Source organism: Tremella mesenterica (assembly GCF_000271645.1).
Source record: "Tremella mesenterica DSM 1558 unplaced genomic scaffold TREMEscaffold_8, whole genome shotgun sequence".
In the NCBI taxonomy this organism is placed as follows: domain Eukaryota; kingdom Fungi; phylum Basidiomycota; class Tremellomycetes; order Tremellales; family Tremellaceae; genus Tremella; species Tremella mesenterica.
In genome coordinates this window covers 1,137,087-1,152,184 of record NW_006711232.1, presented here as the reverse complement: position 1 = coordinate 1,152,184, position 15,098 = coordinate 1,137,087, and the positions used below count along the sequence as shown (strand labels likewise).

General features: G+C 44.9%; 1 protein-coding gene across 1 annotated transcript; it reads right to left on the bottom strand.

Moving 5' to 3' along the window:
- Positions 1-9,999: 9,999 nt before the first annotated feature.
- TREMEDRAFT_69401 (uncharacterized protein) lies at positions 10,000-15,061 on the bottom strand (the record flags this gene model as incomplete). Its single annotated transcript, XM_007005894.1, has 8 exons — positions 10,000-10,065; positions 10,174-10,318; positions 10,414-10,651; positions 10,773-11,345; positions 11,454-11,875; positions 11,946-12,011; positions 12,244-12,380; positions 15,044-15,061. 8 exons carry the CDS (start codon positions 15,059-15,061, stop codon positions 10,000-10,002), a joined length of 1,665 nt encoding a protein of 554 aa, XP_007005956.1.
- Positions 15,062-15,098: the final 37 nt, after the last annotated feature.

The following is a 15,098-nucleotide window of genomic DNA, read 5'->3' as shown; positions in this document are numbered from 1 at the left end:
TCCGTGGTACCTTTTATTGATGGGTGAGCGAATCTTTGAGACGCTATCACACCTATTGCACAGTCAGATCCATCGGTTTCGATCCAGGTTGGTCGGGTTCTGTCGAAATGTCGAAGTACCGGTGCGGTGGTGAAGGTTTTCTTTAAGTCGTCAAAAGCCTTTTGACACTCCTCTGTCCAGTTCCAAGCCTGATCCTTCCTGGTTAGACGGGTAAGAGGACCCACAATATGTGAGAACCCTTTGATGAATCGTCGATAGAAATTGGCAAATCCTAGGAAAACCTGGGTATCTCGGACTGTCATGGGTTCTCCCCATTCTAGAATGGCTTTCACCTTTTCTTGATCCATTTCGATTCGTTCGTGTCCGATTACATACCCCAAGAACTTTACTTCATCACAACTCCATTCACACTTCCTTGGACTAACGACCAAGTCGTTTTCAAGTAATCGGTCTAATACCTTTTGGACGATTATCTGATGGTTTTCGATCGTGTCTGAGTATACCGTGATGTTGTCTATGTAAACTACCACTCCTTCATCTAACAGGTCGTGAAACATGCCTTGCAGAAAGTTTTGGAAGGTGGCCGGAGCGTTGCACGACCCATCTCTTAGGACTGTGCTTTCAAAACTACCATATCTCGTTCGTAAAGCGGCTTTATGTTCATCTCCTTCCTTTAATCTAACTAGTTGATAGGCCCCTTTCAGATCGAGTTTGGTAAATACCCTTCCCAATTGAAGTCGATTGAGTAATGTCGAGATAAGTGGCATTGGGTACGAGTCCTTGACGGTTACCTTGTTAAGTGCCCGGTAATCCGTTACCACTCGGTAGGGAATGACTCCCTTTTTGGGAACCAGAAAGACTGGAGACCCATAAGGCGATTTACTTCTTTGCAGATGTCCGCTGGCTAACCCATCATTGATCCATTGCTTTAGGAAAGCATCCCCGTGTTCGTCTAGTTGATATATTGGGCCCGGCTTCAGTTCTGCCCCTGGTGTTAACTCGATCTCGTGATCACATTCTCTTCTTGGTGGTAATCTTCTTGCTCTCTCCACCTTGAATAGTTCTAGATACTGGTGCCAGTGTGTCGGTATGACTTGTCGTAGTTCCTCCTCGCTCATTTCATCTTCCCCTTTCTCTAGTGCCGTTCCTCTTACCAATCCTTCCTCTAGTTTTGGATACTTCCAACCAGTATCTCGTCCAATTCCGTCGAATTCGATCAGTCCTTTTCCACAATCGATTCTCGCCCTAAACTGTCTTAAGAAATCTAATCCTACTAGTACTTCTGGTCCTTCGTATGCCATAACATCCAGTCGAGTTGCAATCCTGAGTCCTTTTCCCAGATCTAATTCAGCTTCTACATATTCGGTCACTGACGTCGCGGTAGTTCCATCCAGGAACCTAATCTTTTGTGGTACTTGATATTGTTTCTTTGGGAATAGATGGTATAATGGACAGGCCGGCTGCACATACCTTCCTGTAGCACCGGTATCGATTAACATTCCAATCTGTAGGGTATCCTTTTTTGTTTGTATTTTTATATATATTATGGCCGATTCATTACTGAGATCTATTGGTATTTGAATTCTCTGCGATCCTGTTAGATCCTGGCCGCAAGCAGTCGCTTTGCTTAGGCCAGGTAGTCGTTTCCCTCTTCTTCAAAGGTCACCGCCATCCCTCGAACTAATGGCCCTTTAGATCCAGTTGGGATCGAGTTCGATCCACTAGGAATTGGTGAGCTGTGCGGGTTTGGGGATCCCCTAATACTGTTCCTCGTGTTTCCTCCATTTGGACAGTTGTTGGCATAATGTTCTGGACTTCTACATTTGAGGCAGCGTCGGTTCTCTCTTCTCCCGTTCATTTCATTCTCACTGAGACGTCCTCCATCCTCAGTCCATGTGACCGGGGGGGGTCGTTTGGTAAACCAAAGTTCATCATCCCTGGTTTTCCACCTGGCAAAGGTCCTCTACCGGTTGATTGTGAGTGGCGTTCTACCGGGTTAGGCGGACTGGTATCCAATCGCATCGAATTCGATCGAGGGGGAAACCAGGTCGTTTCATTTTTGCGTCTAGCAGCCCATCGATTCGCTGCAATCATCGTTTCAGCCATCCGTTGATTCTCCTCGGTCCCTATCACATGCTGTTTGAAATAGATCCAATCCGATTTGGTTCGAGGGTCGGTGTTATTTACCACTACTACCTTCAGTAGCTCTTCCTTCAGGCCCTGTATGGCTGAGGCGATTTTCATTGCATCTGGTACCTTCCCCAGATGAGTCGACCGGAGTTCGAAGTTGGCGAAGTACTCGGCGGCCGTGTCAGTTTGTCTTAACTCCTGCAATTTCCGCATAGCCGTACCTGCCATGTTACTGTCTCCAAATTGGGTCCGTAAGTGCTGAACGAATTTGTCGTAGCTTTCTAACCATTCGGTCGAACTCCATATACTTGGATTGGTTATGGCCGGGGTCAGAAGCATTTGAGGGGTGCCTCGAAGATACCCGTACATGAACAGGATCTTCCTGCGATCCGTAGCATACTTGGCTCCTTTGAATCCGAAGTTCATGTGGCAGGCCGCCAAGAAGTTGTCAAGTTCGCCTCGCTCCCCGCTGAAGGTGGGTGGATCTGCACACCGGGTCCTTCCCCATCGTTCATTGCGGACAGGTGTTTCTTCCAATGTCGGTTTACTTTCTTCGAATTCGATCGTTGTCGCTCTCTTTGGGATAGGCTGATTCTGTCGGTCAGCTTTTATTGTAGCCAATTCTTCCTTCAATGCATTCTGTTCCTTCTGTTGTGTAGTCATAATGGCTAACAATTGTGACAACTGTTGGGCTAATTCATTCAGCGGGTCTGTGGTAGAGGTGTTAGGAGGGGCGTCATGTAAAATGGTACTTCTCGAAGAACTCGGTGGTATCTCTGTCTCTGGGACCAGCCCTTCTTCCAACAACTCATCTCCAGGTATCATTTTGCGTGCTCTTCCTCTGGTAAGCATACAATCCTTCTCTAATTCGACCCAAGGCGTGTAAGGCTGATTCTTCAACTTGTAACGGTACTGGAAACACGACGACTAGGTCGCAGGTTGGGTCGAACTTGATGGAACTCTCGTGGGAATCTGTGTGTCTCTGGTGCAATGTGGTGGATCGTGTCTCCTCTGCAATCGATGTAGCCAAAGAATGATATTGAAGAATCAGCGTGGTACTTTGCTGATTGTACTATATACTATGTACAAGAGTCCGGGTCCTCCTCTCAGTCCTACTGCAAGCGTCTATGTACATACTCGGACAGGTAAAAAACCGCTTTTGAGCAAACCCCTCCCTAGGCCTACACCTCATAATGCATTAGCCTCAAACCCATCAATGTTAACGCTTATAATTAGATGATAATACAGAGGGGAAAAAGAGCATGCATCAATTCTACATGTCTCTATACTTATCACATTCCACTCACACGCATAAAACCAGAGACGATCGAATAAAGTTCAGAGGATAAGTTGAACGGAGAAATATTCGACGGAAGGGGTAATTCTAACGGCGGTTCGGCCGTCCCGGCCCGATTCTATCGGCTAACACTCCCCCACGGGACAATGCACGACTCTGCAGTAGTCCCGGACGATTTATCGATGGCGACGGCGAGGTTTGTGATGATGTAGAAGGTAGTAATGATGAAATATTGAGTGTTATGTGTGTGGTAGTAGTGGTAGGTGAAATCGTGAAATGAATTTCTGTGGGGCCCCCCGCGGGGCTCCGCTCTGACACGTGGCTACCACTCACTACTGACGACTGACTCTTCTCTATCTTTCCTTTTACTTCATCACTTTTACCTCCAATTAACGGTATGTCCACCTTTCGTCTTTCTCCACTTCTATCTCTCATTTCTGACTCTCTGAACTTCCCTTTATTCTTTCTGCTTCTTAAAACTTCAGGTTTGCTAGTAGGATCCCGAGAATCGATGAAATTGCTTCGAGTACCAGGCTGACGATATCTATCATTAGTAGCGAAATCATCATGTCCCAAATTTCTCCTGCTGTTCTCGCGACTATCGCTACTCCCTCGGTTCCTGGACCGTCTGATCGTCCTGTCCTTAGGTTGCTCCCCAGCAATCCTCCCGACTGTAAGTTTATTACTGTTCGTCATGTCATGAACTTTATTGAGTTTGAGATCTCTCTCAGAAGGTACAATTTGAACTGGGGATCTTGAAATCGAACCTCGATAAACATTTCCTTTTGCTAGGGAACGCTCTATTGGAAGGTGGTGGTACCCATGCGAGGGTACAAGAGATCGTTGATACTGTTGACTCTCTCCACGAAAAGATCGAGGCTGTCCTCGGTGGTTATAAAGTCGCTGGTTACCAGCCCAAGTTCCCGAAATTCGTGGATTTGACGATGGAGGTTGAGTAGAACCTCCACTATGTATCATCTTATCCCTTCTCTCACTCTTCTCTTTCATCTCTCTAATGACTCTAGGTTCTACCGGTGGTTTTTGACCTATCTTCGAATTACTCACATTCTTAGGTACACCTGAAAATTTTACATTTTGGCTCACGAGAACTTTTCCTTCGGTGGGTTTCTCTGAAGTTCCTTCCACCCACACTTCTCCTTCTGGTACTACTTCTCTCTCTGGTACCACTTCGTTCTCTGTACCACCTGACAGATCTCCTAGATCCTCGAAATCAGAATAATCGTAATCGATGATTTCATCATCATCTAATGTCACGTATACTGAACCAGTGTTTTTCTTCTTCGGTGGTTCTACACGTATCGCTGACATATTCACCGAGTGTACTGGTCCACCTAAAGCTTTCGTAAGTACATCTGCTCTCTGATAGACAGTGCTGACGTATGCTAGTTCAATAACTTTATTACTGACTAGATCTCGAAGAGCATGATGTCGAATATCGATATGTTTTGTCCTCTGGTGAGTACCAGGTTTTCTCGCCAGTGATATCGATCCTTGGTTATCGCAGTTTAATGTAGTAGGATTTAGCTGATCATAGCCTATCTCCCTCAATAATCCTCTCAACCACTGAGCTTCCTTCGCTGCTTCAGCCATCGCGATGTATTCTGCTTCGACTGTCGACGACGATACTGTAGCTTGTCTTTTTGAACTCCAGGTTATCGGTGAGTTGTTCATCATGAATATCCAACCTGTAGTTGATCGTCGTGTGTCTTTACAACCTGCCCAATCGGCATCAACCCATCCTGCTAGATCGCTAGCCTCGCCACCGAGACGAATACCATGTAAACGAGTGGACCGAAGGTAGGTAATTACCATTATCCCTTCTTCCCATACTTTCTTCGTCGGTTTAGTGAGGTACCTAGCAAGGTATGAGGCGGCATATGATATGTCGGGTCGAGTACATGTGGCTAACCACTGTAGACATCCTATTAATTCTTGAAATGGTCGAATTTCACTCTCCACCTCCGACATCGAAGGATTTTTCGCAGTAAGAGGTAACGGCGTTTTTCGGTCTCGATGTAAGTCGTTTTCTGGAAACTTCTGAACTATCTTATCGATGTATGCTGGTTGGTTCAACCATATTGTCTTTTCTTCTCTGTTCCTTGTTACCTTCATACCTAAGATAGTACTTATCTCCCCCAGGTCGGTTATTATCCATCTTTTACCTAGCCCATCGAAAATTTCCTTCGCTTCTTCCTTCGACTTCGTGGCTAATACCAGATCATCGACATAGGCTAGCAGTATTGCTGCTCCCTTTCCTTCGATTTTCCCTTCTGGTCTGTAGTAAAGACCCCAATCTGATTCGATTCTTGAAAAACCTAGGTGAGATAATCCTTCCCCGAGTTCAATCCACCATGTTCTACCAGATTGCTTTAACCCGTAAAGAGACTTGACTAACTTCAAGGTATTACATCCAGCTTCGGTTTTATCCCCTTGGGATACTTCATGTAAATTTCTACATCGAGTTTACCGTTTAAATACGCCCCTTCGACATCGGCCTGACGAATTTCGAGATCTTCGGTGGCCGCTATAGTCAAGAGTATTCGTAACGACCCCGATCTACCGACAGGTGCGAATGTCTCTTCGTAGTCGACACCTGGTACCTGTGAGAATCCTTGAGCTACTAGTCTGGATTTATACTTTAGTAAGTTTCCTTCTGAATCTGTCTTCACTTTGAATACCCATTTACATCCAATGGCTTTACGGCCCGGTGGTAACACCGTTTCCACCCATGTTTCTTTAGATTCGATGTTAGATATCTCTTTCTCCATGGATTCCAGCCACTTCTCACCATCTGGGCCGTTTACTGCTTCTTCAGGAGAGATAGGATCAATGAGAGAAGTATCACTTTCGATACCTGCGATAGAGGCGAGTGAGACTAACTTATTAGGCTCGCGACCAAAGTCTAGGAACGAGTCTGTTAGGCCTGCAAAACGGTGGGGGGGTCGAATAATTCGTCCGTGACGTGTCGTCAGGATCCCCTCATCCCCATCATTTCTTCCTTCCTCATCATTTCTCTCATTTTCAACGATATCGTTCTCATAGATCCAATTTCCTCCCCAAATGCCCTGTCCTCGTCGTCTTTCAGTAGGTTGTGGGCCTGTATTAGGTGAGTTGTCTCTATCGACATCATTTCCTTGTTCATTATCGATATTTTCCTGTTCGCCACTTTCTGAGCGGTCGTCAGGGAAAATTTCTTCGTTGACGACGGGGTCTAGGTCCACTTCGATGGCGTCAAGAGGGGTTTGGATGACATCTGGCGACTCTCTAGTAGCCACCATTCGTCCTGTCGAGCGACGAACGTCTCGTGAGTGTTCGATTCGTCCCGATCCGTCCATTCTAACGATCCAACCGCTCACACCCTCATCCTGACCTAGTATAATGGCTGACGAACCCCTAGGTATCGTGAAGTTCGACTTCAGCCTTATCTCTCTTGGTATCTGAACGAAACATCGTTCACCAAATCTCCACACGCTATCTAAGTTCGTGTCTCTTCCTGTGAGTGATGTCCAGCCTGATTTACCACTGACACCAATCGAGGTTTTCATAATTATAATGGCGGCGTATCTGACAGCATAGAACCAATATTCGTTCGGTAGTCCTGAGTCGAATAACATCGTTGATACCATCCCCTTCAAGGTACGTATCATTCTTTCCGCCACTCCATTTAATTCTGGTGTGTATCTTGGTGTGATGTAGTGGTTGATCCCTGCTGATAGGTAGAATTCCCTCATATCGAGGCTATCGAATTCACCTCCCCCATCAGACCTAATCACCCTCACCCTTTCACCAAGCTGTTTCTCTAATTTCGAGATACACTGTCGAACGATATCTGACGATTCGTTCTTCGTCGTTATCGGTACGGCGAACACAATTCGACTCGCCCTTTCTACACCAACGAAGAAATATCGTTCACCTTTTATCGCCGGACCGAACGGGCCAGCAATATCGACATCCATTCCTACTCCTTCACCATCTCCTTTTAACATTGGTGCTTCTTTATTCTTCGGTAGACGTGTTATCTTGGCCTGCATACAGGCGGGACATTTATCGGTTGTAAAGGGATCGTTCTTGTAAGTGTCCCAGTCCTTCTTCAATAGTCCCTGTCTACCTAGACTCTTTAGTTTATCTACACCTATATGTCCGAGTCGCTGATGCTCAGATTCAAGTGGTGAAGTCGCCTTCGGTGTCGATATCACGATCATCGCGGCAGACATCGCTCTGCCAAATCGTACCGACCACAGTGAGTCATGTTTCCTCAAACCTAGTTTCTCTTTACCTTTACCTATCCATCCACCACTGCTGCTTAGATTCGCCTTCCATCCCCATGAGAGTAACTTCGAGAGGGATAGAAGACTTATCTTCGCTGTGGGGACGTGATGTACATCTTTCAGTACCATTTTCTGTCCTGAATCTAGTTCGAGGTTAATGTCACCTGTTTCCCAAGCCGTCATTGACTTGCCAGATGCTAGTCCGAACACTCTCGGCTCCACTAGTCTTTTAATATTCGTCAGTATCGACCTGTGAGGAGTTATGTGGTGAGTAGCACCACTGTCCACTACCCAGGTGGGGATTACACGAGTGTGGCTTACATCATTAGACTCTGTAGCTAATCCCACCCACTCATTATCCTTATCCTCAACCCACGGGTTTTCAATTTCTTCGGGCCATACGATATTACTCGTGTACCCTTCGTCATCATCGAACCACGATTCTGTCGACATGGCCATCCCGGCCCACGCCTCATGTTCACCATCCAATGACGAATACATCAAGGAGGTTTTGGAGTTATCCTTGGACTGGTTCTCATCCTTCGAGACCGTATGTCCTTTCTTATTATTCTTATTATTATTATTATTCCTCCATTTCTTTTTACCTCCATCCTTTCCATCTGCGTTTTCCTTCCTGTTCGTATCCTCTCTTTTAGGTTTACGACAGTACTTCGCTAGATGTCCTACAGTGTCACAGTTATAACACTTTCTGGTTTCTTTTCTGGGCTGACCATCAGAGATATTATCTCGGTTCACCCTCATTCCTTTATTTCCTTCGACGAACATCGCGAATCCCTTCCTATTGGTTCTACCAACAGGGCGCGCTTTACGTCTCGCCGTTTCTTTATTGAAGATCGATAAGACCTTTTCCCAAGTTCTTTCCTCTGCTATGAGGGATGTTACTTCGATCTGAATGATCCTGTAGGATGGTGCTAGAATGGTATTGAGGAATAACCCAGCTCGTTCCTGTGAGTCAAACTTCAACCCTACCAATCTCGCTTCGGACATCGTCTTCGAGAAATCCTCTACATGCTTGGCCATTTCTTCGGCCGTCGCATCGTCCCTTAAGTCATAGCTAAACAACGCTTGACGGACATTCCTTTGATTCTCGATCGTCGCTGTTACATGCAGGGCTATGCAGTAGTCCCACATTTCTTTAGCTGACATCTTCTCAGATATATCAAGCATCACAGCATCCGACACTGTTCCCTTGATCATCCCCTGCGCTTTATTCTCCCTCGCTTGCCACTTTTCCCATTCCTTCCACTCTTCTCCAGTAATCCTTCTACCAGCCACTTGCCCTTCGACGGGCGTGGTAGGAGGTACTGATCCCGCCCTCTCAGCTGCCGATCTAACCCCTACGCGACCAGGTTCGGTATCATTACCTGTGACGATATTCCACACGTCACCTATCTGTAGATACACCTCGATCGACTTCCTCCACGGAGCATACGATGCTGGATCGTGGGATAACTTTGGGTGGTTCTCAAGAGAGATCTTAGACGACACAGAGGTCATTATGAGGAGAGTAGAAATGGGAACTTGCCTTTGTTATGTTATACACAGAGGTATGTGGTCTTCCGACTGTTAATCTGTTAACGCTTATAATTAGATGATAATACAGAGGGGAAAAAGAGCATGCATCAATTCTACATGTCTCTATACTTATCACATTCCACTCACACGCATAAAACCAGAGACGATCGAATAAAGTTCAGAGGATAAGTTGAACGGAGAAATATTCGACGGAAGGGGTAATTCTAACGGCAGTTCGGCCGTCCCGGCCCGATTCTATCGGCTAACAATCAATAGCCTCCTCAATGCCAGCCATTCCTGTGATACCTGTGCTTCTTTATGATCAGAATCATGATGGTACCCGGCACACCTTGAAGTGTCTGCTGGCAGCTATAGAAGGATATTGCTGCACACATAGTGCAACTCCAACTCGGAAAATCACCTTTAGCACCTCCAGTAGTCCTTCGGCCATAGTATCTGACTTTGACACTAGTTCTCAGTCCACAGGATCCTTCCTGGGAGATGATTTTGTTATGCTTTGACAGTGTGGTAGGCTCATTGGAAAGAGATCTTGAGAAAGAGAGAGGAATCCTGAATGCATAGTATAAGCAGACTGTATGTCCAATATATAGTAGGCCTATTTACAACAAGCAGCATGTAAGCGTCCTTACACAAGTAAGCTTGGATCTTGTGAGCACTTGCGTCTGAACTTCTTTCTCCTTGGAGTAAACTAAATAAGAAAGCTGTAGATCTTCTCCTTGGAGTAAACTACATAAGAAATCTGTAGATCGTCTCCGCAAGATAAACAAGTAAGTTCAACCAAGCATAAAAGATCTATGAATCAGCATTCCAACTAACCCTTGTATACCCCTCTCAAGTTGTTCACTGATCTTAACCGTTCACGTGAACCTTCAAGGTAAAGGGGTTTTGAAAACGACTGACCATTGGTATAACACCCATAAACAAATTACCTAGTAATCCTCGACGACGTATAGTCTCCCATATTTCTGTTTTCACAATAAGAGGTGCTGAAGAGGATTTGAAAGGTCCCTGTAAACGATAAAACGTTGGGAAAGCGGCTCCAAAGCTGTGAGTTAGTTGACATTGTATGTTTAATGACTCTTTATATTTGATGGTAAAATGGAAAATTCTTCATCAGGGGAGGAGAGCTTGGAGACCTACCAATAAACAAAAGTGATAAACCATCCGTGTTCCCTCCATAATTCAAACAAACCAGGAGCTGATCCGATATCTTTTGCTAAAGTTGACATGTAAGCGGAATAATCTACACCGTATTGAATCCTAGATTCTGATGAATGAAGTAGATGATAATTCTCTTGACCTCTCAGAATAGGTAATTTTCCTTGTGTTAAAAGAATGAATAATTGAATTTGCATTTCCGCCATTGGTGGTATACCACCTATGTTTCTTCAGTATCTCTCCCACCATACGTTTCCTTCAACGAAGAAAATGAAGATTCCAAAGGAGGAAATAGAGATATGATATGGAATAATCAAAAGAGGATTGGTTATATGACATACCTACTCCAGGTCTTAGAAAACCTATGAAACAAATAGTCAAATCTTTACTCCAACAAATACCTCTAATATCACATTCTTCAGGACCTTTAGGATATTCATCACTTAACCAATCCCATTCTTGTTTATAACCCGTACACAAAACCACAATTTCAGGTTTACATTCTTCTTTCCAAGCAATCTCTTTTTCTCTATGTTTTGGTGGAGGAGGAAATATAGCTTTTCCATCTTGATCAAACTTCAATGGAAATGGAACTATCTTCACTATTGTTTCTTCTAATCCTTCAGGTGATGGAAGATCAACATAATGAGCTATTGATTTATGTATCCAAGATAATTTTTTAAAAGGTCGATTTATATATTGCATAGCTTTTGAACTTTTGTTTAGAAAAACATAAGATCTTCCTTGTTTTTCCAAAGGTAATTCACCTGCCCATTGATTACATCCTGCCGTAGTACCTGTCAATACCCAAAGTAAACCTCTTACGACAAAATCGGAAATATGAGAACGGATACGTGTTGCGGAAACCCAAGGATGGATATAAGCAGTTTCGAAAAGGTTTGTGATTAATCCATCTATTGGTAAATTTCCATTAAAGTTGATACCGAATATTCTAAAGTTGTTTAAAACTTTAGGAAATGATAGGAAACCTGAACGTATTCATAACCATGTTTGAGTAGAACGAGATATTACGGATTCATATGTGATATCCATACCTGTTTCACCTGCGCCTAGCACTAAGACTTTCTTCTGGGAAGTTTGAGAAGGGGTTTTGTATGAGGATGAATGAAACCATTTTGGAGTGTTTGATGTGGGATGAACGGTAAGACCGGGGATTGGAGGGATGTTAGGGGTGACGTGAAGACCAGTAGTTATGATCACTCTTTTTGCCAAGATTGTAGATTTTGTGGTTTCCTTCGATTCACGAGATGTGCGGAGGACTGTGGCACAATGACGATAGTCGTCTGATGAATGGGTGAGGGAAAGTGAGACGACTTTGGTAGAGAGATGAATATGGTTGAAGAGTTTGAAATGATGAGCATAAGCTTCAAGATATTCGACAAAGTTGACAAGAGATGGATGATCAAGAGTATCTGATGGATATCTGTTTTCGATTAGTCGATGCAGAAATCGAAATAGAATACAAAGCTGGATGAAGCAGAATTTGAACGTACCTGAGATCTGAAAAACAAGTAAGTTGTCTGCTACTCACCAACTCGGCATTTTCATATCCTCTCCATCTACTCATCAGCTCATCCATCGCTTTCTACCACCTACACATAACACAACCACAAGATACTACATTGTCAAGCAACAGATCCGACAGTAAGTAGCAATGAAGACAGAATACGGAGTGGGAGCGTTCGTTACGAGCACATCTCGCGTTTGCCAGTCGACCAATGGTTCCAAAGACGAGAATCTAAAACTGTCGAAAAGACGAGGAAATGAAGAGATTAAAATGGCATCACTTACCGGAAAGTACCACCAATCTCAGGTTCCATCTCCACCAGAACCGGTGCTTCTCCTTCATCCCACCGGGGACCATATTCAAGTACGTATTTGAGTGATACCAGTCCTGCCGGACCACCGCCGATGATCAGTGTAGACGTCTTGGTTGGTAGAGTAACCATCGTAGATCTTGTCGAGTCGATTGGGGGGGGGGACAAGAAGATGTGAAGGCGCATTATATATACTGAAGAAAGACAAAGAGACGTGAGGTCTCATGACTCAGAATAAGCAGGAGACAAAGTAACGTAAGGTGTGGAGATTTAGAACAAGAAAGACACAAAGAAACGTGAGAGGTTCGTGAGGTACGTAGAATGGAAGGTACCAAGGGGATCTTCGTAAAGGGGTTCGGTGACCCGTGTTCGTAGGATCCTTCGGAATGATAAACATGATCGTCAGACCGGTGTTCGGTGTACCTTTGTGAAATGTGGGTTGCGACATGCGTACAGGTGGATTGCGGGTTGGAGGGATCATTCATTCCCTGAAGCTTGATGTTCGTCCGGCCTGCCGTTTGAGGGAACGGGGAAGATTGACGGGGAGTCGGGAAGGAAGCGCTCGCCCCTGTTTGAGAGTCGTCCTGTTTGAGAGTCGTCCTGTTTGAGAGTCGTCCTGTTTGAGAGTCGTCCTGTTTGAGAGTCGTCGTTCAAAGTTTGCTACGACGTCGAATGTTGAATCATTCCGATCATTTTGAGAGGCCGTCTCGGCTGGATTAGTAGTCGCAGACGATTGTCTCTAGGTAGAGACCACATCTTCAAGGCTTCATTCAGGCAACGGTGAGATTTCTGACATGACTTATTGGTGTTACTTTGGCTTGGACAGAAACGTCCGGTCAGTACGGCTACCGTCGTTTCAGAGGGTGGTTCAAGCGACGCACTTGCACCATGATGTCTTGAATGGTCCGAAGCCCAGGTAAGTTGAATAAGGCAGTCAGTAAAGGCGAACAGCGTTGAACCGTACTTACCGATATATAGTGAGGGTGTAAAGCTCAGAAGGGAGGGCCGGGTGAGGTGAGGTGGGGAGTAGGAAAATGTGGGAGGAGATGGATAAACTGACTTGTATTTCATGTCTTCCAAACTGGTATGTCCACCACCAAGCCGTGTTCTCACTGAAATAGGGTTTGCTTGATCAGGGCTGTGATGAGTATATATGAACCTCTCAGAGATCTTGAGTTGAAAACCCGTCAAGGGACGAGTCACAAGGACAAAGGTGGTACTTAGTAGTCCGTGACGAAGACGGTCGTTATTTCCTATGTAACCTACGTATGAGCTCGTCGATTTGTTGTTATGGCTGTACAAGGTGGCTAGTAGCTACTCCCTGTCAAGAAACGTACAAACAGTTATAAATATGAAAATACTCACTTTGTGAGGTATGAAGCAAAACGAAACATGAAAACAGATGCAAACGTTGCCTTCCCATCTTTCCTCCTTGACGTCATACATCTCTTCTACTCATAGCAATTACACTACTACGAGACGGATAGCTTCCCCAGCAACAACGACATGGGCATCCCCAAGTTACTACGTAGCAGTACCTGAGTGATCCCACACTTGTATTCACCCAGCTGAACTCGCCCCGACACAATGTTCACCCCGTTGAGCAAAGGTAGCGAACGAGCACAAGATAAACTATGGGGTTTGTCTTTTCCTCCTCCCTCGTCTCGTATCTCAACTGACATAAGTTAGACCATACAAACTCTCCTAGAAAAGGACGTCAACGACCAGCTTTATTACAATCACCCGGTGGACCCGCATCACCCTGGAGTCCAAGTCCCAACCTCAGCACTACTCAAACCACTCCACAACCCCGTAGGCCTGCCGGGGGAGAAACGAGACATGCGAGACAACCATCAGGTCGAACTAGATCAACCAAGAAAGGTAGTATGATAGATAATGAAGAAAACGATTCTTGGACTAAATGGTTTTTCCGTGTAAGCCCCTCATAAAATCCAACATCACACAGTTGAGCTCAGCTGATATACAAGCCAGGAAGAAAAACGGTAGATAAATGGTTATCATCATTTTGGACTAGACATTTCGTCCTGGTCTTATTCCCCTGTATCGCGGTAAGTGAGAAAATCCTGGAGGAATTGAAGAACGTGCTGATGATAGGTTTGGATTTGGGTAGCGATGCCTTTCCCGGTATCAGATCCATATAAAGATGATCCATTCCCAGATTGGCCAAAACGTCCGAAAGATAATTCGACGGGGAGGGAGGGAGGGCAAGATGTTTTACCTTTAGATGTTAATTTTGGGTTTTTTCTTACTTGGTGAGTCATTCTATACATTTTACCGATCGGACAGTCATGGTCATGTTTTTTACCCGTTTGGATAGTCATGTTCATATTCCTATCCCACGATGTGATTGTTCTCAAGTATAGAGCTCTCCTTTTGGAATCTTGATCCGAGCGGGAGATTGATTGTCTGTCAAGTCTTGATTCAATCTAACATGATAGGTATTTTGGGTATATCATTCGTTTCCAAACTCAAATCTGTGACTGACAGAGAAGAGGATACCTGGCCGTAGCTTTGTTTTTCATCACGAACCTTTTCTCTTTGTATAGGCTAAGTGAGTGGTGCAGTCACTCGTCTTACCATTTTCACCCCCATATCTCCATACCCCGTTGTCCTCATACATCCTTCTTCCAATCCCCCCAAACTCCCTCATCCTCGAACCAGAGATCACTCCTGCCTACAGCACTGAAAGGCTAGTATCACAAAATGTCTCATTCCTCGTGCCTGTCAAAATCACCCTTCTTCCCACAGATTACGTGTCCTGGGAAGCTCATCTCTACGAACAGGTTAGCTGATAACCAGACTGGTGGC